Genomic DNA, 25,996 nt, shown 5'->3' on the forward strand with positions numbered 1-25,996 from the left:
GTTGGCTGGTGCAGACACTAAAGTTGTGTTTGCACTCCCCAGTGTGTGAAATCATGCGACACTGCGTGTCGTCCGCACAGACTGAGCTCTCCTTCAGCCTGTTTCTTTTTGACAAGCGCTGGCCCGAAGTTACTCTTGCATCCAGTCTTCCGTGGGTTCACTGTAGATACATGCACATAAATACGCAATGAAAACCTGCAGGTACCATTCGCTTCTATTTTAATTAACTCAGAGAATACACGGACTATGTCTTTTTACAACAAGAAGTCTTCATGAATCAGTATGCTTTCAAAAATTTTCCGTAAGAAAAGGTTGGGGTCTAGTTAATTCATTCTAAATGCCCTATAGTGCTTTGTTGTATTAATGCGCAATAATCTATATTTATTCATCAGTCCCTGTCATAGAATTCCTTCCTTGTTTTCTGCTCTTACAGAGAGCGCTAAAGATGATTTTGTGTGTACTTCTTGGCTCATAGTTGGCAGTTTCTACAGAGTGATCCCTAGTGAAACCTACCTCTGTTAAGTTCAGAAGACACTGCCAAATTATTATACGTGTGTTTTCCAGCCCCGGAGAAACTTCATTTTGAAGTCAAGCTCCGCCACTAACTTGCCACGTGACCTTGGACTTGTCACTAACTTTTCCTTGTGGTCCTTTCCTTCTCTGTAAACAGTAAGAACATGCTCACACCCAAGTTTCAGGTTTCTGGGAGGCTTGGATGAGTGCGTGAGTGTGAAATGCTGAGAAGAGCAGCAAGTACCTCGCAAGGGTAGCCGTCATCCTCATTTTTAAGCTGTTCTTGCTCAGCTGACTGATAGTTTATGTGTAATATGCCATGTTATTATTTGAAAGCACGTTTCCCTGGTTACCACAGTTTTTTCATCTTTTCTCATAGGTAGTGGGCTTTCTTTTCCATTTATGTGCATTGCCCAACTTTCTGTTTTGTTTTGCATTTGTTTCTTATTGATTTGTTAGAGTCATTTATAAAATGCTGATGATTTGTTGATCAAATGAACAGCTCACTCTTCTGTGTCCTGGCTAGGGTTTTTGATTGGCTTATTTGTTCATTTATTTGCTTACTGTTTGCCCTGTCTGTGGCACACAGAAGTTCCAGGGCCAGGGATGGAACCCACCCCATAGCAGGAACAACACCGGATCTTTAACCCACTAGGCCACCAGGGAACTTCTGAGGTTTTTATTATTGTTATTGTTATTCTATGTATGGTGTTTGTGGTTGAACAGGAGTCATTACCTGTGCTTGTGTGTGACCTGTATTCACTTACTCCCAGATCCTGAGAGTCCTATTCAATATACTTGTCCAAGTGTGTTAAGCTTTGCAGTTCATGTTTGGGACTTAAATTCACCTGGAGTTTGTTTTGACACATGGCAGGAGACAGCAACGTTTGTTGACTTCATAGCTAATTTTCTCCACAGCCTTCCTGCTGGGTTAGTGACACAGCCCCCATGGTACCGAGACCTCCATGGGGGGGCCCCAGTTGAGCTCTGTGGTCTGTTCAGTGGCCCCTTTTTCTACCCCTGCCCCAGAACCACCGTGTGGAAGGGCTCTGGCTTTTGGATGCATCTATTGGGATTTAATGCACTCGGGAAAGTGCTTATTTCTGAGTGGATGGATCAGTCCCTTCCAAGGAGCACTTGGAATGGAATGTTCCGAGCTCTTCAGAGCCCACCCTTGCTCTTGCCAAATCTCTGATCCTTTACCCAGAGTCCCACCAGCCTGACCTCAAACCGCGTAGATGGGCTTTACCTCTTTTTGGTTCTATGCCGATGAGGTCTTATCGTACATTCTCAGGTGTATCTGATGTATTCCTCTAAACATTATGTTTGTGAGAATCATTCCATTTTTTCTAATAGCTGTAGGTCACTGATTCTTCCTTGTCAAATGATTTCCTTGGAGTTCCCAGTGTGGCTCAGCAGTAGTGAACCCAACTAGTACCTGTGAGGACGTGGGTTCCATCTCTGGCCTTGCTCAGTGGGTTAAGGATCTGGTGTTGCTGTGCACTGTGGTGTAGGTCACAGATGGCACTGTGTGTAGGCTGGCAGCTGCGGCTCCAATGTGACCCCTAGCCCGGGAATTTCCATGTGCCACAGGTGTGGCCCTAAAAAGAAAAACATTTCTTTCCTCTATAATTTGAAATAATTTCAAACTTAGGGAAAATTTGCAGCTAAAGAGTACCAACAAATTTTTTCCATCAACCATTTTCAAATAATTTGCTGACATGTGGTCCCGACGACCTTGAATGCATATACTATGTCTGTCCTACAGACAGAGACCTTTTTCTGTGCAACCTCCAGGTAGTCACCTGAGTCAGGAAGTCCCGCTAATGCGCTGTAGTCATTTCATCAAGGGCAGCGTGCAGGTCTTCGCCTTTGCCCCAGGGGTTCCCAGAGACCCCAATTCAGGCCACTGTCCCAAGGGGCTCTGACCTCTGGGCTCCTTCACCTGCAGTTGGGAGCAGTTCCTCAATCTTCTCTTGCACGTCCCCATCCTGACATCTTTGAGAAATACAAGCCGGTTATTTTGCAAAGTAAAAATCAAATGTGTCTGATATTTCTTCACGATGCAGAAGTCCTCCTGGCTTTGAGGGTTGGTTCTGATAGAACAGAAGGCACTCGAAACGCAAAAGGACTAACCATCCCAGCGCTGAGTCACCATGGCAACCGTTATAAATCACTATTGCACTGAGTCTAAGTTCATTTTACTTGTATTTTCGTCTGAGAAATTGGCGAATTTGTCTGTTTCAACCGCAGCTGCTTTCTATTCTCATGAAATGCCCTTTTTTGCCATCTTCTGTTGCCGAAATTAAATGTTGCGGAGAGAAAGTGTTATTTGATAGAAAGTGCCGCAGTCTCGGCTTACTTCCGGGCTGGCTGTTGAACTGCGTTTTTGTGAGTTGCTCCTTTCAAAGACGGCCACATAACGCAGAGCCTGCCAACCAAGTGATGGGGGTCAGATGCAAGCCTCCTTTTTGTGTTGTCATTAGGGAGGCTTAGCATGTGCTGAGAAGGGCATCTTGGCGCAAATGGTTTGTATGTGCGCATGAGACTCCAGGTGAGGGATTGATATGCTTTTGTGCATGGGACATATGTCAGGTGCGTCATGCAGTGAAAGATCCTGGATCCTTTTCATAGACATCCCTGCCTTTGCGTTGCCCTGCTGCAGGTGTCCCAGCTGTACCTGAGCCAATCCGGGCAGCCCTGCTCCTCGCTGCCACCTCACCTCTTCTCCTGCGCAGAGAGAGCCTTCCACCAGCTTCTCCAGGAGCAGAGACCTCAGTGTTTCATTCTCAGGTGAGCCCGCCCCTCACCCCTCTGAAGCTCAGCTCTGCCCTGGGGCTTTTGGCGGCAAAACTGTCCTCATTGCTTCTGGTTGATGTGTGTTTACTTCCTCCACCTTTTGTGACTCAGTGTGATTTTGCAAGGAGTACACATGACGCGTTACAACAGAGAAACATCTGTTTTATTAGAAATGGCCCCAAGGTGGCTGAATCGATATCAATAAACTTAACCTGGAACTCTGTTTATTTTGAAGATTTGCAGCGGAGAGCCAGTGTCTTGCTTTCAAACTTACAAAAAGCAAGAGGCAAGTACCACTCTTCTCTGAAATAAGGTGCTGAACACGATACCAGGTACCACCCTGAAGATGTGGGTTGTTTTCTCTGCTTCTAGGCATTTGCTTTTGCTTCTCAAATCTAATGGTGATATTATCTCCTGAAAATCAAGATGCTGAGGAGATATAATTAACATTGGAGCGGGAGTTCCCATTGTGGCGCAGAGGAAACAAATCCGACCAGAAACCATGAGGTTTCGGGTTTGATCCCTGGCCTCCCTCAGTAGGTTAAGGATCTGATGTTGCTGTGAGCTGTGGTGTAGATCTCAGTCATGGCTCAGATCTAACATTGCTGTGGCTGTGGTGTAGGCCGGCAGCTGTAGCTCCGATTCAACTCCTAGCCTGGGAACCTCCATATGCTGCGGGGGTGGCCCTAAAAAGACAAACAAACAAAAACACGTTGGAGCAGAAATCCTTTGCATTAAAGAAGAAGTGCACCTGGAGTCCCTGCTGTGGTGAACCGGTGCTGGCGGTGTCTCTGCAGTGCCGGGACACAGGTTTGATCCCTGCCTAGCACAGGGGGTTAAAGGAGCCAGTGTTGCCGCAGCTTTGCAGTGTAGGTCAAAGCTGCAGCTGCGATTCAATCCCTGGACCTGGACTTTCATATGCTGCGGGATAACAAGAGGGGGAGAAAAAGAAGTGAGTGTACCTAAGAACTAGGGGTGAAATATGATTGTAGAAATATTGAAGTATTAAAATAAGATCGGCCTCGAGACTTATGTTTTGTATCAGGCCACACCTCCACAAGAGGAAGACCCTCTGGCTCTGCATCGTTGTTATCAGTCACAAGGGTGGAAAACTGAACGTGTAAATAAAGCATCGCCCGACCGGAGTCCACGTGAGATAAAAGGTGGAAGCCTGGAAAGAACAAGGAACATTTACGTATTTAAACACGCACTTCTTTACAGACTCGTTCCATCGTTAATTTCATCTATGATTCATCTAAGATTTCATCTAAGATTCCATGGAGGGTTAGACAGATGGTTGCAAGCTTTAGAGCGCTGGTTTTCAGACAGCACACAAGTAGTTTTCATACCCGTCCTGAAGTGTCCCCTGGGGTGGGAGAGGCACTGGGCTGGCGGGGGTGAGGGGACCAGGCATTCTTTTTTTTTTCTTTTTTTTTTTTAGGTCCACACTCATGGTGTATGGAAGTTCTCAGGCTAGGGATCGAATGGCAGCTGCAGCTGCCGGCCTCCGCCACAGCCACAGCAACACCAGATCTGAGCTGAGTCTGCAACCTACACCACAGCTCTTGGCAACGCCGGATCCTTAACCCACCGATCGAAGCCAGGGGTCGAACCGGCGTCCTTATGGTTCCTCGTCGGGTTCGTTACCACTGAGTCACAGTGGTTATTCCCGGCACAGGCACTCTTGAATCAAACAACTCTGCTTTTATCCACTGTCTCTATTGGGTTTCCTGGTCTGCCTTAGACAAAAAGGGAAGCACTCTTTAAAAACTGTGAGAAGGTGGGGAGTGTGTAATGGTGCCGACCATACTGAAGACCAGGGTTTATTGAGAACTTGCTCGGTCCCGGAGCTTCCACTTGCTGCTTTCATGGGCTTTTCATGGGCTATCTTGTCCATGGCCTTAGCCAGCCTACGGGAGAGTTTTATGCTGTGATTCTGAGTCTTCCCGTTTTTAGGGATCCAGTGCTGAGCATTAGAAGGACGGGGTCATGCGTCCAGGGTCTCAGGGTCTCAGGACTAGGAAATGGTTAGTGTCTGGGATGTGACAGATGTGGCCTGGCGTCTGAGCCTGAGTGAAGCAAACCCACACTTAGCCAGACTCCAGAGCGTGGCTCGCCAGCATCGCTGACCTCAGGCTCTCAGAGGACCCCAACCTCCCTAAAAGGACGGTCGCAGATCCATGGACTTAACCACATTCTCACTGAGTCCACTTCGTTCCCGTCAAAGACTTCGCTCCTTCGCCAAGCGGGGAGGAGCCAGTGGCCCGCATCCTGTGGGAAATGCCCCGTCTGGAGTCACTGGGTCTAGAAAGTTCTCTCCCTAAAGAAACCTGCTTGCTTTTGTGTAGCTCAGCGATGTCTCCACATACCTGCTCGTGGAATTACGTGTCAATGGTCTGATGACAAGTATTCCTTTGGGATGTTTTTAAAAGCTCACAAGGCCATAGACCCACCACTTATTCTGGAAAGAAAGGGTTTCTTCATTCAAGTTTGAAGAAATGAAGAGCCCATCTGTGGTCACAAGGACGTAGCCGTCTCTTCTTTCAGGACCTGGGTTGGTCTGTAACTTCATCTCCTTGACTTTCCTGCCTCAGATAAGGCTTCCTGCACTTACACGAACACAAGTTTAGAATAAGTAAGTTTAGAATGAGTAAGTTTAGAATTCAACGAAATACATTGTTTTAGAAATTGTTTATTGGGAGTTCCCATTGTGGCGCAGAGGTAATGAACTTGACTGGTATCCATGAGGATGCGGGTTCGATCCCTGGCCTTGCTTAGTGGGTTAAGGATCCGGCATTGCCGTGAGCTGTGGTGTCGTTTGCAGAAGCGGCTCAGATCCCATATTGCTGTAGCTGTGGTGTAAGCCAGTGGCTGCAGCTCTGATTTGACCCCTAGCCTGGGAACTTCCATATGCTGCGGGTGCAGCCCTGAAAAGCAAAAATATATATATATATATATATATATATATATATATATATATATATATGTATGTATTTATTGAGTATCTATTCTATCCCATAGCATTTACAAAGGAGAATGTTAAATTTGGGGAATAGATGGCTTACACAGGACCAGGCCGGGATATTTTAAATTTTGCTTTCCAATTTTATTTCTCATTTTGTTCTTAATTATGGGCTCCAGTAGCCCACTAGGCTTCATTGTGAGGCATAGTTCTGAATAACTTTTAGATCTGTGTCCTGGACTGCAACTGTCGGTGTGAAGTACACTCTTATCTAGCCTACCTTTCATTTTCTGAAGCCCTAGATAGATGCTTTTAATTAATTGCATGAGCATGTGTGACAAATATCCATTATCCCAACAGTTTGCTGAGCAAACCTAAATTAATATTATGCGCTGAACATACAACTAACTTGTGAAATAAGCAAATAGAATTTGCCCTTGCCGTGCGCTGATTTAGCAGACGAGGATGTTGAAATAATCGTCGCATTTTGTGTGGGTCCCGTCACAGCCCACATGTTTGGTCAGTTTCTGGTTTAATTGTAGACTTGGGTTTTTAGAGCAAGGAATGTTTTTGGACCATGTTGAACTGGGATTTTTTTTTTTTTAAAGTATAGTTGATTTACAGTGTTGCGCCAGAGCCTGCTGTCCAGCAAGATGACCCAGTCATATATCTGCGTAATTCCCCTTCCTAGATGGTCGTCCATCCTGGTCCCTCCCAAGAGACTGGATAGAGTTCCCTGTGCTGCACAGCAGGGCCTCACTGCTCATCCACTCTCAGTGTAATGGAACTGGGGTTTTGGTTTTACCCTGAAGTCCTATGAAGCTGAGCCTATCAAATCCATTTGTTTTCCTTAATTTCCTTATACTTTTTTACACACATTTAAGGGCAGCATTGAAGGGGGATTTTGTGGGATGGCTGAAAGGCATGTGATGTTTAGCTAGCTGAGTGAGTTGATCGTTTTCTCTGCATGTGGGAGGGCCGTGGTGGAGACAGGAAAGAGGGACCAGCATAAGCTCCTTTGGTCCCCCCACCCTCGGGTGGTCTCTGTGTCTCTCTCTGCAAGACCGCAGACCCAGCCCTTTCCCGCGTGCTCCGTGGATGCTCGGGAAGTGCTGGTTGCCTGTGTAATGTTGGCTGCGCTCTGCCTTCCCTGCTGCCCCTTCCCCGGGAAGGAACACGATTCCACCATCCTCCTTGGTTTCTTCCACGAGCCGACCTTTCCTTTCATCCACGGGTGCATGGCCAGCCGTGCCCCTCGCTCCTTACTTATCTTTATGCCTTATTTCTGCACCTACTGTTTACTTGAGCTCATCCCCAGGCGATGGCACAGGAAGCCTTTTTACTCCAAAGCCTGATGGACTCCAGCACAGAGTAGTGGAGTCAGGAGGTTTCAATAGAAGGAATAAGCGATATTTGAAAAAAGGAAAATAGTATTTTCGAGATTGATCCCTGAGTGTATGCAAGAAAAAATCTTTTTAATAAACAAGATGCAGACTTCCTGTTGTTGCTCAGCGAGTTAAGAACCCAACAAGTATCCATGAGGATTCAGGTTCTCTATCTGGCCTCACTCAGTGGGTTGAAGATCCGGCATTGCCATGAGCTGCAGTGCAGGTCACAGATGTGGCCTGGATCTGGCGTTACTGTGGCTGTGGTGTAGGCCAGCAGCTGCAGCTCCGATTGGACCCCTTCCTAGCCCAGGAGCTTCCATATGCCGCAGGTGCAGCCGTAAAAAGAAAACAAAACAAAACAAAAATTTGGAGACATCAGACTATGTTGCTGGTAATACAATGTTGTAACAGCAAAGGTAATTGTAGGCAGATTTCCATCATGAAAGATCTAGATGTTTCTGCTGTGAAATTACAAGGGTAAAAGGAAAGGCCTCTGAACCAGAAAAGGAGCGCTTTGTCTTGGGAAAGTCACTGTCACCTGCTCCCGGGAGGCTGCCAAGGTGGTTGCTGTAAAAGCAGTTACAGTGTTGGGTTGGCACAGATGAGGCAAATGGAAGCTTAGCAGCTTGAGACGTGAATCACAGAATGAGGTGTCAGTTTCTCTCCTGGCAGATACCCTTTAATCAAATTCATTAGAACAAATGTTCAAGGGAGAAACCTGAAAAAAATCCTAGTAAAAGAGCTTTGTATGTATTTTCAACGTTTGGGGATCAGATGCGCAAAGATTGTTTTTATGCGTATTCCCTCTGGATGCAGTGAAACTTTATCTCAGACGGCTTTGGTATGGTAATTATTGTATTTGGAATGGCATATTAACCCTATATTGCCTAGTCTCAGGCAGAGAACATAATTATTATTTAGAGAAATTCGGTCAGTTATGAAATATGCCTGGAAAATAGCCCACCCGTTGTCATTTTACGGAGCAAATTTGGCTGGTGCTTGTTCCTAGATGGACGGCAAATGGAAAAGGTGAAAGGTCAAAACTGACAGCCGCCTCCAGAGGAATCAGGCCCTTTTTAGGATCCGCCGAGCGCCAGCAGGTCACACCTCGTGCTCCCAGCTGCGTTTTAGGAGCTGCGTGCTTGAGAATCATTTGGAAGAAAAGAGAAGGAAAACTCACGAGGACCTAATGACTTTGCCAAGGAAGGTGTCCTGTCTTTCCTGAAGACTCGGAAAGATTTAACCATGGCTGAGCCCTGCGGCTCGCCACACACGCTTCCCCGCCCTGCAGAGCGGAGGACACGTGAGCCACGAGCATCTCGCTTTTCAGCCGAAGACTCTGCTACACGGTGCGGCTCTACTCTGTGAGATACTGGGCAGGAGACATTGCATCACATGCGTGCCTAGTTCTAAACACACACACTTACCTGTTGTATACACAGAGTAGTGTAACGCAGAGAGTCCAGCAAATATATGCTCTGTATGTGATGGAGTGTATGTTTGCTCAATATTTTGGATGAACGAAGCAACAGCAAGAGTGACCTGATGCCCAAATCTCCTTCAAAGGCATCAGGCCATTTCCTCAGCTTCCTTGTGTCTGAGAATTCTCTCCGGTCGTTTAATTTTTTTTACCACCTTCTCCTTTTTTTTTTTTTTTCTTGTAGTGGAGAGAGAGGCTCTGGAAAGTCTGAAGCCAGCAAACAGATAATGACGCACCTCACCCGGAGATCTGGCTCCAGCAGGACTCCGTTCGATTCCAAACTCAAACACGTGAGTCTCTTGCTTGGGTTGGAGACGATGGTGAGGCGAGAAAAATGTGATTTACAAACAAGCTGGGCTCTTGAGAGGCCACAGGTTTACCCATACGTGGGTCAAAGTTTGTGGAAGTAAAACGAAGAAAGCTTGAGCCCTGTCGCAGACGAATATGTGGTTCAAGTGAAGCTTGATTTTATGCTGTTTATTGAAAAATGTCGTGGACACCCTCGTTCTGCATTTGCTCAGAATAGGTGGATTGAAAATATGTAAGAGAATTCGAGTTTATTGTTGACAGAGAAAGTGACACTTTGGTGTGTAGCTAGCAAACAGTTGGGGGGATCGGCCGCTTTGGTGGGGGATTGTTGAGAGCTGACCATGAAATTCCACTGCATGTAAAAGAATCAATCACGGTAAACCTGCATGGCATTGATGGGCAACTCATGAGCCTCGAACCCCCAAACTGGCAGTGTGTGACACATAAGCTTGTATCAGCTTAAGGCGTACGACACAGTGACCTGATAAATGTCCATACCGCACGAGGATCACGGCCACAGGCCCCGTTGACGTCGTCACCACACTTAGGTACAGATTTTTTTCTTTCTTCTGTGGTGAGAACATTTACGATGTAGTCTCTTAGCAACGTCCAAGTGTGCAATGCACACTTATCAACTCTAGGCACCACCCCATGCCTCCCCTTGCCAGGACTTCTTTATTTTATCACTGGAAGTTTGTGTCGGTTGACGTCGCCCAAATTATGGCACATTTTTCAGCTCCCTGCAGTAACACTTGCTTTTGTTTGAAGACTCCTTATCCCACCAGGCCGCTGACCTGAAACACTACCAGTGTTCAGTGGGGACCACGGAGGCCTGTTAGCAGCTCAGGGAAAGGCCACATTCCACACGCTGAAAAACTCAGACGTTTTGCTCAGAAGCTACCTGCAAGTGGATTGATTCTCTTGTTTGCACCCAGTTCTAGCAAGTTCTGCCAGCAGGGCTGACAAACCCAGCGGATTAGAAGGAGAAACTCTCTTTTCCATTTTTCTCCTGATGAAGACTGTGTGATAAATCAGTCCTACGATGCACCGAGGGCATCATATGTGTTCACAAATGGCTTTAATCCATAAGCATTGATTACGCTCAAGCTCTCTGTCGGGCAGTGCGTACTTCTACAGCACGGATCAAAGTCATTTAACATTTCGGGTCAACGTGGGAGAAGTAGCATCCCCTCTTTGTCCAGAGATTGCAATATAGTGACCAATAACACTTAAGGATTAGAGAATCGATAAGGCGACACAGTTGACAAGTAGACTCAGGTTACTTAGTCAAAAACCCGTGTATTGTCTTATTTGTAGTAATAAGAAACAAGTGTCTCATATAAAGTATAGACCAAAACGCTCATCTGTGAAAACAGTCCTTTGAGAAAAGAGCAGGCTATGTAATTTCTAAAATGCCTTCTAGATCACCTTCTGTAGATGGGTTTTGCATTTTAGCGTAAGTGAATATATTCTAAGCTGCCTTTTGGGGGATAAGACAGATACAACTCTTCCAAATCAGTGACCCTCTGGGGGCCAGTATTACGTTGTCAAGGAGGAGTTCAAGTAACACTGTTTCTATTTCATGTGTTGGCTTCATTCATTCCTCCTGGCAAATCGAGGGTGTCGTAAGTGAGGGATTTCCAGCTTCAGATTTGAGGATGGCTTAAACTTCACGGCAGTTCTGCTTTGGGAGGTTTCCCTTTAAGTTATCATCCACACGCATGCATTCATTCAGTAGGTAAGACATTCTGGAAAATTTAGCCAGCTGCTACGTAAAAAAATTCCCTTTTTTTTTTTTTTTTTGCACAGCATCTAAGTGTATTTGTGGTTAAAAAAAAAAATACAAGCGTTGGAAAAATTAACTGAAAATCTTTGTAATATCACAAGGGTTCAGGGAAATTATGTATATTTAAGAGATGGGCCAGGACTTCCCACATGAAAGAACAATTGTATTTCAGAGACGAGTAGAAAAGAACGCCCTTGAGGTGCAGACCTCCGTGGGTCAGGGCTTTAAAAACATTCAGCACAAGGTAAGAAGAGAGGAGCTCTGTGAGGTGGGGAGAAGCAAGTGGCTGAGGTAGATGGTGCGACACCCTCACGGAGGTACCACTCAGCATCCAGGCGCAGGATGCTGCCACATGCAGCCCGGCTCACAGCAGACAGACACCTGGTGCCTGCCATTGAGAGGCCCTGGTTGAGTCTCGACCCAATAATTGCACCCCAGATCTTAACTCTAGTGAGGAACAAAGTCATCGATGGTTTTCCCATTAGCAGTTACCCGGGAATGAACAAGGGAGGGCTGGAGGAGGCAGGACCCGCTGGCATAGGCTTCAGCACACCTGGCAGAGAGGCCGGGGCCTGGAGGACCTTCCCTGTGACTTTCGTCAAGGGCATAATGAAAGGTTTATACCTGAAAGGTGATGGTCGGGGGTGTGGGCTGCACAGTCGCAAAATGCAGGGCTCTGGGAGGAAGCTGGCCGTGGATCGGTGCCATGCTGACCTGGAGAGCTGCCCTCCCCACGAAGGGGCTGCAGACCGAGGAAGAAGGACATGGCCTGGTGTCCGCAGGTGAGCTCCAGAGATGGCTTGTGGCACTTTGATGCAGGTACCACACATTTTGTTAAGGGACACAGGGCTGTCGCCTTTCTGAATTTTCACCTTATACTTCAAGGATCCTGTCTCAAAGGTCCACATGGGTTTACTTCCTGCCTCTGGGATGGGCTTTAGCGTGAGCTTTTCACCTTGGGTGGATGGGTTTGAATCCTGTCTCTGCATCCCTTTTCCGGTACCACCTCAAAACAGCTGAGATCAGTAAAGGCGGCGGCTGTTTCTGGTCCCTGTGTTTGAATTTACGGTTCTGGTAGCTGGGACTTTCCGTGGCAGTAGGTTTATTGGGACGTCAAAGTCATGTTTTGGGAAAAAACAAAAAAACAAAAAAAACCCCACAATTGCCTGGAACTTTGCGCTAATCCTGGCCCAGATGAGTTTAACTTTAAAACATATTCAGTTCCATTTCAGCTGCTTAAGTAAACATTTCTTGAGCAACTGCTTTCCCAGTGCACAGTGGTGGGGTCAGCTTGATTAAAGCCATGGATTTTTTTTTATTCGAGAGGCTATGAGTTTTTGCTTGGAGAAAATAAAGTAGCTTAACTACTTCCAGACTAATAGTGTCTAACTTTTAGTGGCAGAACTATGATAATTTTATGGAAAACATTACAATATAAATAGAAACAAAGCATGCCAATAAAATGTGAATCAGTAAACACCAAGGACATGTGTGCTTGCTTCACTTTGCCTATATTTTTTAATTTAAATGTTATTACTGCCCACCACTCTATTGTATTTTGAAGTCACACTGAGGAGTGGAACGGGACTGGTGGCACTTTTTCGGTGTCTTTGTGGACATTTGTTTGGTGCCACCTATTGGCTGAGTGGCTGATTAAAGATAAAAAACCCTCATTTCACTTCCACCGGTGTTTTAAATCTTGAATTATGGTCCAGCAGTGCGCAATGAAAGAATGCCACACATTTAGATTTTGTTCAGTGGTTTGAGCTTTCTGTTACTTTGCTGCTTGTCTGTCTGTATTGTTCTTATGATACAGTGGTTAAGCACACCAGTTTTGCAAGAGATTGCTAAGGTTTCAAACCCCGGTCCACGCTTTATAAGCTCTGAACCTTTGGGAATTTACTTAATCTGTTGATTTCCTTTTCTAGAAAATGGAGACACTAGTAGTGAGAATTAGAAGAAGTTATGTGTATATATGTATGCACTTACACATACATACATATATATATTTGTGTGCATATGGTTACATACAATGTACATATAACTTCACATGTATATCATATGTAACATATATGTGGGTATATAGATCTAGCTGTATACATGCAGTTCCTGGCACATAATAAGCACAACGGAAATGCTTTCCACCATCATCAACAAAAGCAAAAGTCATATTTATTATTTGCTGAGTGCTTACTGGGTGCCAAGCACCAAACCGAGCTCTTCACATAACCTGCCACGCATCACCACTGAAAAGGTCATTCTGTTTAGAATAAAGGAAGTGGGATTTGGAAATTTTTGAAACTTGCTCAATGTTATGTAATTGTCACCAGCAGAGCTGGCATGTGGGGACGTCTCACTTCAAAGCACACGCACTGGTGGAGTCCCCATGGTGGCTCGGCGGTGACAGCCCTGGCCAGTATCCGTGAGGATGTGGCTTCGATCCCTGGCCTTTCTCAGCGGATTGGGGATCCTGCGTGGCTGTGAGCTGTGGTGTAGGTCGCAGACACGGCTCAGATCCTGCGTTGCTGTGGCTGTGGCGTAGGCCGCCGTAGCTCCAGTTGGACCCCTAGCCCGGGAACGTCCATATGCTGCTGCTGCAGGTGCGGCCCTAAAAAGCAAAAAAAAAAAAAAAAAAAAAAAAGCAATGTATTGAACCATTACCCTATACTTCCTATTTGGCACAAGTCATTAATTATCTTTTATATTCCTTTTATATTATAATAAAGAATAAATATACTATTAGATGCAGTACCAACACAACTAGAAGCCAAAGTGTTTTAAAGTTTTCATTCTATTTCCTTTTTATGAATGTTTAAAGTTGTTTAATGTAATATTATAAAGGTTTAAAATGTGATAGAATCACACTATTAATTTTGCTGTATAGTTATTTCATATTGATTTGTTGGAAAAGAAGCAAAAAATAGGACCTTCGTAAATACTATTTCAAATTATTTTTCAGAGACATTTCTGCCATTACTGCTATCATGATCTTTGAAGAAGGTTATTATAAAGAGACATAAATTATAGGGTTTCTATAGCGATTCAATGCTTCTTTCTAAAAGTTCAGACTTCAAAAAAACAGGCGTTTTAATGTATTTCACTGTTACCACGTTTAGCACATTGATTTGTGATTAGAATCCAAGTATTGTTTTATAATCTTTCAAAGTATAAAATACTTCCGAGTGAATTGAATGCCTTAGTATAGCAGTATCCAGAAAGTTAAAAAGAAGCAGCAAAGTTTTTTTTTAATTTAGAATAAAATTCTCAAAAAATACCATCATCAGAGATTATAAAACACCACCCGCTCTATCAATAGAGTATAGTTGTGCCCCCTTGTGGCTGACCTAGAAACTGCATTTAGCCTGTCAGTACTTTAAAAGATGCAGAAAAAGACCTTTGAACCTTCCAGGTTTTCATACGTTTTGGAGAATTGCTTGGTCATCATCATTATCACAGGCACAGCCAATGGGGGGAAGAAATGACATGTGCTCTAGAGTCAATTTTTAGGGAAATATTTCAAGAAAGAGTTTCAGATGCCAGGGTTGATCTGAACAGCTGTATTAACAGCATTTTAAAGCCGCCAGCGCCCATTTCTGAAAGAGCACTTGGCGATCGAACACACTGGGTGAGACAGCTTCATCTAGAATTCGCAGTCCTGCTTCTACGGGGAGACTGTAGGCTGGAGCAAACACGGGGAGCGGGAGGCTTACTTAGGGGCTCAGGGTGGAAAGGAATAAATACAGGGTCAAAAGAAGGTTGTAGAGGAAGGCGTTATTTTTAAAGAAATTCTGAGTATTGCTTATATTAACTCTCCCTCTTCCCAAGCCACAGAAGCACTTCTACTGTTCTGATCGAGTTAGAAAAACGAGGTAGCATGTGCTGATTGTGTGTGTGCGTGCGTGTGTGTGTATCTGAGTGTGTATATGTGAGTGACCACGGGTGTATGTGAGTATGAGTGTGCGTGCGTGTGAGTGTGTATCTGAGTGTGTATATGTGAGTGACCACGGGTGTATGTGAGTATGAGTGTGCGTGCGTGTGTGTGTATCTGAGTGTGTATATGTGAGTGACCACGGGTGTATGTGAGTATGAGTGTGCGTGCGTGTGCGTGTGTATCTGAGTGTGTATATGTGAGTGACCACGGGTGTATGTGAGTATGAGTGTGCGTGCGTGTGAGTGTGTGTCTGAGTGTGTATATGTGAGTGACCACGGGTGTATGTGAGTATGAGTGTGCGTGCGTGTGAGTGTGTATCTGAGTGTGTATATGTGAGTGACCACGGGTGTATGTGAGTATGAGTGTGCGTGCGTGTGTGTGTCTGAGTGTGTATATGTGAGTGACCACGGGTGTATGTGAGTATGAGTGTGCGTGCGTGTGAGTGTGTGTCTGAGTGTGTGTGCGTGCACTGTGTGTATCTGAGTGTGTGCGTGCACGCGTGTGAAGAGAATGCCCTTCCCCACTTGCCCGGGGAGGAAGCGACGGGAAGGAGCCGTGTGCTCTGTGGAGCGGTGTTTATCAGTATTTGTTACCATGAGCTGCCCTTCGAGAGGGTGGATGCTGGCGGTTTGCAGCGGAGGAAAGCGTGGCCTTGAGAATCCGCTATCACCTTGACCGGACAGTGGGGAACCTCTTCGCTGGGGGGATGTTCTAGCCTCTTTGATATTGTTGCCCGGCTTTATTTAAACAAATGAGTAGCTCAGTACATGTTTCATTTTTGCTACAGGTCATGAGCATCTTAGAAGCCTTCGGACATGCCAAGACCACCCTCAACGACCTGTCCAGCTGCTTCATCAAGTACGTGGAACTACAGTTCTGTGAGAAGAAAAAACACCTCGCTGGAGGTAAGTGTGAGATTAACGAGGGCAGCTCTCGGGAGCTGCCAGAAGAGGGCAGAGAAAACCCAAGCACAGGGAGTCAGACCCGGGGACCCGTGTGCGTGTGTGTGCATGTGTGTGTGTGTGTGTGTGTGTTTCAGTGTGCACACCCAGGGTGTCAGGTTATGATTTTTTAAATTACTGTGAATTGAAAAATATTCGGAAAAGGAAGGCGAACCTTGCAAGACAGTATTTGCGTCAACTGCGTAATGTGAAACCAAACCAAAAAATAGCTGAAAGGCATCACACTTGCTGAACATAGAAACAAATTCAAATACTCAAAATGAAGTGTGCCTCGAGTATGTGATTTCTTCATATGCACACACTGAAATCTATTTTAACTAAAACCGAATCTATATCTTTAAAGCGACTGACTTAAAACAAATCAAAATATCGGAATAATCAGCCAACTAAACCCAAACAGAACTGTTTCTTGTTTGAGTTAAATATTTAATGTGCACTTTCTGAAAACCCCTTATTTGAAATTCAACTAATTTAGAATTCAGTTAGGATTTCATATCTTGCAAATCAAATTGAATTATCCATGCAAATTAATAACATGAATACAGTTGTAGAGAGAACGCCTGAATCTACTTGGAGGAGGTCAAGTATTTTAAAAACTTACAACAGCCGATTACTCAGTGTAATGATCTTTCAAAGAGATCAATTTTATTTGGCACTTCAGGTTACCTTTGGGAAACAAAAGTCACTTTGAACCATAATTTAGAAACAAATAACCTATATTTGGCAGTAAGTGTATGTCAAAATCCCATTGTTACTAGATAAAATTTGGTAAAAAAAATGCATAGAAAGAGTAAGAAAATTTAGCTTTATTTTATTTAATCAATTAATGAATTTAATGGTTGCACCTGTGGCATATGGACGTTCCCGGGCTAGGGGTTAAATCAAATCTGCATCTGCAGCCTGCGCTGCCGCCATGGCAACACCATCCCAGCTGCATCTTTGACCTATGCTGCAACATGTGACAATGCCGATCCTTAACCCACTGAGTGAGGCCAGGGATCAAACCCACATCCTCATGGACACGGTGTCAGGTGCTTAACCTGCTGAGCTACAACGGGAACTCCCCAAAGATATTTTAGATGTTGAAGTTAGAGCCTGAAACTCTGCAGTAGGAAAGTTTGGGTTTGTTTTTAATCTATGGCTGAGAGCTCTGTTTGAAGGTCTGCCACTGCAGGAAAACCTCAGAGGAGAAATGCCTTGAGCCTCTAACTCTGGTTTCACCCCTTCGTTTGTAAGGCCCCGCTCTGAACATCCTTCCAAGTGAAGGCCTGGCCACTTCAGCTATGAGCGTAATTCCCCCCGAGCGTTCAGACACCAGTGATGGGGCCGTAGAGGCGGGGGGCTTAGGAAGGGCCAGAGGCTGTGCGCTCCAGCCCTGCTACTCCTGGCCGACCCCAAAGCCCACTCCGTGTAACCTGGAGCTGGTTAGACATTCTGTCTCCCAGGCCCCCCTGCAGACCCCGGGGTTGGGGCTCTTTACAAGGTTTCCTGGCTATTCCGACCAACACTGGAGTTTGAGAGGGGCGGTCCTAGCCCCACCCGAGGGAGGCCGGACCTCAGGGATTCTGCACAATCGCTTGGAAGGGGGTCCAACTGGTCCCTGGGTCGGTATTCACTTTACGGAGGGAAGATACAGTCCGTGGCTTCTGCCAGTGTCGGTCATTAGTGATGCCATTTACCTTTCCTTCTGGAGAGCGTGTACCCTGTGCTCCTCTGGAACACGCTGACTTAGAAAATAATTATACGCTATATGAAACCAGAAGTAGAACGCTTACATGCGGAGCCTTCTGGTAACCAGCAGGCTATTAGCAGGAATGCCAGCATCACAGACCCACAAACACCTGTCACGCGGCTTCCGCAGGCTGCTTACAGTGACAGGGCGACAGTAAATATTCCTACGGATGAACCCGAGGCGCTTCCAGACCCTGACAGGCCCTCTGGGTCATTAAAGAGCTGTGAGCATCGATTCCATGTACGTTCAGCCTTGCACGTAAGAGCTTATTCTCTTAGGAGCCCAGGGCGGTGATCCAGGCTTCCACAGGGGGCAGGGGGGAGCCCCCCCCCAACCCTCCACTTTCTGCCTTGTTCTTCTGCTCCTTCTGCTCCACATTAACGCCCTGGGTTCAGCTCCTACTGAGGTGTGTTTGCTAGCCTTCCACCGTGTCCTTAGAATCTGGCAAAGTGATTCTGAGGTGGTTTTCATGTGTTTTTGTTTTGTTGTTTCTTGGTATTGGTTGTTTTGTTTCTTACTTTAAGTATAAAACAATTACTAACAACTAAACAAACATATAAAGTCGGGGCTGGTTGAGACCACATTAGAAGGCGTGTGATGCCTAGAACAGGCTTGGCTGGAACATCTGGAGAGGGCGGCCCAGGGATTCCACTCTCTGTTGGGTATTTCAGAGGGAGAATGAGGAATAGGCTCAGAGAATGTTTATCAGGAGAGTGAAGGTTCAAGTGCGTGTCTTCAGAGTGAGCAGAAGGAGCTAAAGACATCGACCCTGCAAAGCAGAAGACTGGGGGGATAAGAGAAGTGTCCGCAGACACTCGCTCCCACGGAGAAAGGAGCCTGAGAATGAGGATGCACTCTTTGTGCTGCAAGGAATTGGTGGATGTTCCAGGAAGGAACAGGCTTCCTTTCATGCCAAGGACCCTCCCTCGGACCTCCTCCTGGTCGCAGTGCGTGTTCCCGTCTCCTCTCATGTTTCAGCAGGATGCAAGAGCAGACACAGCGTGCGAAAGTAGCCTGACCTGGGGGAGGACACGAGGGACCATCCCCTGGACCCGCCTCCTGCCCCACGCCCTCTAGGTCCCAACATGCAGGACTTGGAGTTCCTGCGCTTGGAGTTCCTGCGCAAAGATCAGTGGCATCTCTGCAGCCCCAGGACGCAGGCTCAATCCCCAGCCCCGCACAGTGGGCGAAGGGATCTGGTGTGGCCACAGCTGCAGCAGAGTTTGTAGCTGTGGCTCAGATCTGATCCCTGGCCTGGGAACTCCACGTGCCATGGGAGAGCCAAATAAGGGGGGAAAAATGCAGCCCTCTGTTAACGCTGATGGGACCCTCCCATGCTGAGCACTGGTGCTGGCAGCAGAGAAAAACAGAGTCCGTGTGAGAAGCCATAGAGTGTATGAATTCCCCGGGGGCTGCTGTAACAAAGCACCACAAACGGGGGGTAGGGGGGCTTGAAACATCAGAAACCTACACCCACCTCAGTTCTGAGAGTCCCGAACTGAGATGCGGCAGAGCCAGACCCGCTCGGATATCTCTCGGGAAGATTTCTCCTCTGTGGGTTGAAGAATAAAGGGAGACCTACTGTGCTTTTTTTCATTTTTCAAAATTATTTTCAGTCTAAGGAAAACCGTCATCATTACTTCCCAAAACAGACACTGAATACTTTAAGGAGCTACCAGTTGATGGGACACTATTGAATGACTGCATCACCTAGATTCCTTCCTAAAAGAAAAACAAAAGAGGTGTTAATTTAAATTACTTTACACAGTTTGAAAGAGAATGAAGTCATTCAAATTAGTCCCATGTACGATCCTTCTGAATTTTTTGAAATTTTATTGGGGTACAGTTGACTTAGAAAGTTGTCTTTGTTTCAGGTGTACAGTGAAGTCACTCAGTTACACATGTGTGCGTATCCCTCCCTTTTCTGATTCTTTTCCTACACACGGTACGGAGTAGATTTCCCCGTGCTGCCCAGTAGGACTTGTTGTTTATCTATTTTATATACAGTGGTGTGTACGTGTTAATCCCAGCCTCCTAATTTATCCCTCCCCCACCATGGTAACCATAAATTTGATTTTCAAATCTGTGACTTTGTCTCTGTTTTGGGAATAAGTCCTTTTGTATCACTTTTTATTACTTTCCACATATTAGTGATCGCGTATGATGTTTGTCTGACGTACTTCACTTAGTGTGATCATTTCTAGGTCCATCCATAGTGCTGCAAATGGCATTGTTTCATTCTTTTTTATGGCTGAGTAATATTCCATTGTGTATATATACCATATCTTCTTTATCCATTCCTCTGATAAAAGCCTCCTGAAGTTTGTATTCATTAAAATAGTTAATTAAATAGTAATCAGATTGGAGAGCGGTTTTTCCACCTCCAATTCGGTAAACTGTGTGTGGGTTACAGCTTGATTGTATGCTTTATGGTAGAGTCTAGGTTTCCTTACATTATCCACGCAGAAAGTAGTTATAATTTTATTGTACAGAGACTGTTAGCTTACTACTTTTAAGGTTGATGGATGCTGTGTGGTTCCTTTATTGACACTATTGCTTATACTTTCATCGTTTCATACCAGAGCCTTAATCAGAGATGCAACCACAAAGTAGAATATAAACAAGTCTCACTTTTATGAAACATCAGCTCCAGAAAAGTAAGGATTGTTTCTTATTCTGAAGAAATTTTACTTAATACATAACCCTCTAACCTTGGCTCTCAGCCCAGGGTTTTCTCCCATCTGATTGCGTATTTAATAGTATAAACTTTCTGGGTTCCCTAAGCCCCTCTTCCCAAGGGGCCGCCTTCATTCCAACTCTGTGGTCTCTGGCTCATGCCTCCCATCCCTTGTTTCTCCTCCAGAACTTGTTAAAATCTGGAAGTAGTCCTCTCCGTCTGGCTGTTGTCTGTGTCTCCCCCCAGGATATAAATTTGTTGACGGAAGACATCTTGTCTGTCCCACGTTTCGTTGGCAGGTATTGAGCACCTGCTGGGTTATTGACCCGGAGGCAAGGCACTGGGGACGAATGGTACCGTGAAGCATCAGCTCAGTTCAGGGAGGGAGTTGTATCAAGGTTTCACAAATTCATTCCTGCCAGCCAAGAACACCTGCTACTGAGAGTGTGAAATAGATAAGGAAGTTATTACTATTCAACTCTGGTTGTTGTTATTACTTAGATCCAGTTCTCCTGATAATTAGAGCTTGCGTGCTAAGGATGGAACCATCGCCGGCCTCCCGAGTGTGGAGGTGGGCAGAGCACAGACGGACTGAAGGGTCTCCAAAGGTCATGGGACCCAGGACCCACCTGTGGGACCTGAAATGTATGGGAGTTCCCATTGTGGCTCAGTGGGTTCAGGATCCGGCATTGCCCTGAGCTGTGGCATAGGCTGCAGATGTGGCTCAGACCTGGCACTGCTGTGGTTCTGGTGTAGGCCCCCAGCCCGGGAACTTTCATATGCTGCAGATGTGGCCCTACAAAAGAAAAAAAAATTTACTAATGATCGGAGACATTCCCCAATACATATGCTACTTGGGAGACTGAAACCCTTTGTCTTTCATGCTTTTTAAATTTGATTTCAAATAGACAAGCCAGAAGATAATGGTGTCATCATTAACTATCCTTAGTGTCCTCATGCTCTCAACTGGACATTCCTTTAAAGCCTCAGAGTGCTCTAACTGTATCTCCTTTAAAGAATAGCATCTTTTAGCGCAAACAGCCTGGGCTTTGGCGAGAAGCCAGTTGGGTTTAAATGTGAAAAGGTCTCTAATAGGGGGTTCATGAGGCAATGTTTGAAAAGCCCCTAGCAGAGTCCCTGGAACACAGCAGGTGCTTCAAAAGGTGGGCTCTTCCCCTTGGAGTCCGCAGAAAGCCCGGGACCTTTGTTTCTTTTTGGCCCCATTTACAGAGGGGAAAGGACGCTACGAGGGATGTGGCAGTTCTAGTGTCAGATTCAGGACGGAGACCATGCCTTGGCCTCCTAATTGAGGCACTGTCCCTGTACCACTCCCGGCGTTAAGGATCCTGGATAATGAAGACAAGAGAAGTGCCTGGGGCAAAAGGGACACCGTTGGCTGCATGGATGGGTCACTAGGATATGCTCTTGGTGATTGCTGATGGACGGCATGATGGGGGTTTCTGGGGAGAGGTCCTGACTCGCTCTGTATCCATCACCACCTGGGTGGGCGGGGTGAGAGGGGTGCTGGGAGTTTCTGGACGTGCCTGGGAAGGGCACTGAGGGCAGGCACTTGTCCATCTTGAAGGAAAGGGATTTTTTTTTTCTCCTTCTCCTTCCACCTTGAACAAAAATTGGTTCCCTCTGTAAAATACTTGCAGTGTCCATGGTGTTACGTATAACTGGCAGACATGTATATTTCTGCAATCCCAAAACTTTTGGGGCCACTCACATTGATTTCTGGGAAGGTGGGAGGTCGCAAGTAGATTTCCAGTCCAGAAGACTTCTGACATAAAGCATTTTTTTAAACTTACAAGTCTTGAGAAGTCAAGAATTCCAAGAATTCGTTAGGAAAAACCTTCCTTTTGTGCATGGAAACTGCAGGAATGTGTCTGAAACCTTTTTTCCTTCCAAAGCCGGTATTTTCCTTCCCCTATTCCAGTCTCAGTTCAGACACCACAAAAAGCCCTCTCCTTTGGGGAGAATAGGAGAGTCTCGTGGAACTTTGAACTTAGGGGGTTGTTGTGTGTTTCCTTCCATCTAAAAGCTCCTTCGAGACGTATTTTTTTAAGTCCTACTGCTATGAATTCTGCGAATCCACAGCCATTTTATTCACTGTTGGAGGTGCGCGAACTAGGATGACTACTAATTACACTGTTTTTGAAAGATGAAAGGCATTGGAGCCATTCTGTGATGTGGAAAGGGATTCGTTCAAAAGGCTGCTTTAAGTGAAGCAGGCATGAGGTCAGTCTCTTCCTCTGAGTGCAGCAGCATGATCTCGGAAGGTCACCCTCAGCCCTCCAATGTCACCTGATATTTCTTTAGTTGATGGCCAGAAAGAGGGACAACCGTGACAGTTTAATTCCCACGTGTACAGATTTTTAAAAACATCCTCTCGAGCAGTTCATTACTTCAGGGTTAATGTTGTTCATCATAAATGGAAAAGTGTTTTCAGCATTTTGCTTAAGAAGGATAAAGAGGGGAAAAAATTAGTAATTAATATCTCAACTTGAAATTCTCGCCTGAAGGGATATTTTTTTTTCTGAAGGGATATTTTGAAAGAGTCTTTCTTTAAAAAAAGATTTACTGATGTATAGTTGATGTACAATATCATGTTAGTTTCAGGTGTCCAGAAAAGTGCTTCAGTTGTACATATGTGTGTGTATATATATATTCTCTTCCATTATAGGTTATTAAAATATTCAGTATAGTTTCCCATGCTATATTCTAGGTCCTTGTTTATATAGTTTATATACAGTATGTTAATCTCAAACTCCTAATGTAGCACCTCTACTCCCTTTGGTGACCATAAACTTGTTTTTTATGTCGGTGGGTCCATTTCTGTTTTGTAGATTCTTTATGCATTTATGACAGCCTTTCTAGAAGGTGTCTAATGAGACAACATTTCTTAATACGGTTTATCAATTTTGAGATTTTTTCTTTTTAAGCACTGGTAGTCATGCTGACTGGCTAAATCGACCACTTAAAAAATTTGCAGAAGCAAAGCACTGGAATAGCATTCCATTTGCTCAAATAGATTCACTGTATGAAGCCAAAATCGAGAGACCGTGCTTGTTTTTCTTTTAGAGGCTGGACTCTACAGTAATTATCACCAGACTCATCACACGAGATGTTGTTTATAGTTCAAATGGAGGGGGGATATAATTCATTTGCCTTCCTAAAACTGCTGTCTTTTGATCCAAAAAAGCCATTGAGTGTGAAATCTTACTTCAGAAATGGAAAACTAGAGTGATTCACAGCTGCGTTGAATATTCCAATACGTAACTGTTTACTGACCATTCGTAAGGATAAAAATAAACCTGAATTCAAAATAGAAAGAACATTCCAGAAACAATGGAGTTTTTGGCATGTCAAATCTATAGCTGTAAGTTCTGAGTAACACTTCCGGCGTGCCGGATACGTAGCTGTAAGCTCCGAACTGCCAGTCTGATCTCGGAAGGAAAACCAGGATTTTGATTCCCACGCGGCATACTTTCATCGTTGTCCGTTTATGGTGAATGAAATTTCGACAGCATGTATTTGTGATGGGGCTGATGTTTGCTTTTGCAATGTTTAAAGGCAGAGGAGCAGAATAATGTGTATCATGTATGAGTCCTGGTGGTACCGGTGAAATCACAATAAACCAGGCAGGTGACTGGACACTCTTCACGCTGGGCGCCTGTGGTTGTAGACCCACCCCTTGTCCAAGGCACCTGGGTCAGTATGGACCACTCCTGTCCACACCACGCCTTCACGCCCTCTTATGACGTCAGCGTAGTTCTTGAAACCTTCATGGCATCCTCTGTGTTGAACTGTAGCCGCGTGAGTTCACGTCTTATTTGCTTTTGCCATGGTCAGTTTCTTCCAGTGTTTTCAGCAGTGAGAGACCATTGTCCATGTCAGTGGCCTTACGAGTGCAGCCATAAAACCCGATCTGCTTGCCGGTGTCTGTAACAGCACTTTATAATCAATATCACTGATATACCCCAGAGCAATAAGTATTTGCCGGTTTTGAGACGTTAAGAAAATTCTGAAACTGAAGTTGGTGCCTCGGTTATAGACAAGTCTTGATTCGGATTATATTTGTGCACAAAAGTGTATGTTGGGTCAGGAACAGGGTAAGAATGTCCCACTCACAACTCTTTTCAAGATCATACTTGAAGCCCTAGCTGATGTAATAAGCAAAGGAAATAAAAATATGCCTACTGGGAAGGAAGAAATCAAGCTGTGTTGCTGACATGATCGTTGAAAATCCCAAAGAAATCATCATGAATGACAGTAACAACCACCCAAACCCCTGGAACTAACCAGCAATTATATAGCAAGGCTTCAAGCTCATATGTTAGGCGATCCCATCGTGGCTCAGAGGAAACAAATCTGAAGGGTAACCGTGAGGATGCAGGTTCGATCCCTGGCCTCACTCAGTGTGTTAAGGATCCCCCTTGCCATGAGCTGTGGTGTAGGTCGCAGACTCGGCTCGGATCCCGAGTTGCTGTGGCTGTGGCGTAGGCTGGCAGCTGTAGCTTTGGGATTAGACCCCTAGCCTGGGAACCTCCATATGCCGCTGGTGTGGCCCTAAATAAAAAGACAAAAAACAAGATATACGGTTATTATACAGAAGTCAGTTGCTTTCCTATATACCATCCATGAACAATTGAAATTTGAAATTAAAGACACAACAAAATTCCCATTAGTGCACACACACACAACTGACGTATAAATCTAGCAACACCTTTACAGGATCTCTTTAAGGAAACCTGCAAAATGCTGATGAAAGAAATCAAAGAAGATCTAAATGGAGAGCCATTCAAGGCTTATAACACAGGAGGTGCAATATTGTGAAGATGTCACTTCTTTCCAATTTGATCCATAGATGCAACTCTCCCAGTAAAAATCCCTGGGTTGCTTTGTGGATACTGACAAAAAGTTCGTGCAGAGCATGAAAAGATCCAAAAGAGTCGACACACCATTAAAAAAGAAGCCGCAAAACTGGAGGACTGGCCCTGCTCAACCTTGAGACTTATCGTAAAGCTGCAGTAATCAGGACAGTGTGGCATTGATGCAAAAATAGACAAACTGACCAATGGGACAGAGTAGAGAGCACAGAAATAGACCCCCATACATATAGTTACTGATCATTGACAAAGGAGTAAAGGCAATTCAGTGGATAAAGGGTAGTCTTTTCATTAATTTTGCTGGAATGATTGGACAGCCATATGCAAAAAGTAAACAAATACAGGCACTAAAATCTCACCGAAGTAGCTCAGAATCAATCATCAATCTAAATGTAAAAACAAAACTATAAAATTTTAAAAGATAACACAGGAGAAATTTTAGTTGAGTGTGGGTTTGGCAATGACTTTTTGGATACAATGGCCAAAGCACAGTCCATAAGACAAGTCATTGGTAAGCCAAATTTCATTAAAATTAAAAATTTCTGTTCTGTAAAAGACACAAAGA

General features: G+C 45.0%; 1 protein-coding gene across 1 annotated transcript in view; it reads left to right on the forward strand.

The window, feature by feature from the left end:
• Positions 1-25,996, forward strand: part of MYO16 (myosin XVI) — a 421,162-nt gene that overhangs the window by 154,847 nt on the left and 240,319 nt on the right. The window contains exons 12-14 of the mRNA XM_047756311.1: positions 3,179-3,306; positions 9,327-9,432; positions 15,956-16,073. Coding sequence (XP_047612267.1) covers positions 3,179-3,306; positions 9,327-9,432; positions 15,956-16,073 — 352 coding nt within the window. The remainder of the gene's footprint in view (positions 1-3,178; positions 3,307-9,326; positions 9,433-15,955; positions 16,074-25,996) is intronic.

Source organism: Phacochoerus africanus, chromosome 13, assembly GCF_016906955.1.
Source record: "Phacochoerus africanus isolate WHEZ1 chromosome 13, ROS_Pafr_v1, whole genome shotgun sequence".
Taxonomy (NCBI): Eukaryota; Metazoa; Chordata; class Mammalia; order Artiodactyla; family Suidae; genus Phacochoerus; species Phacochoerus africanus.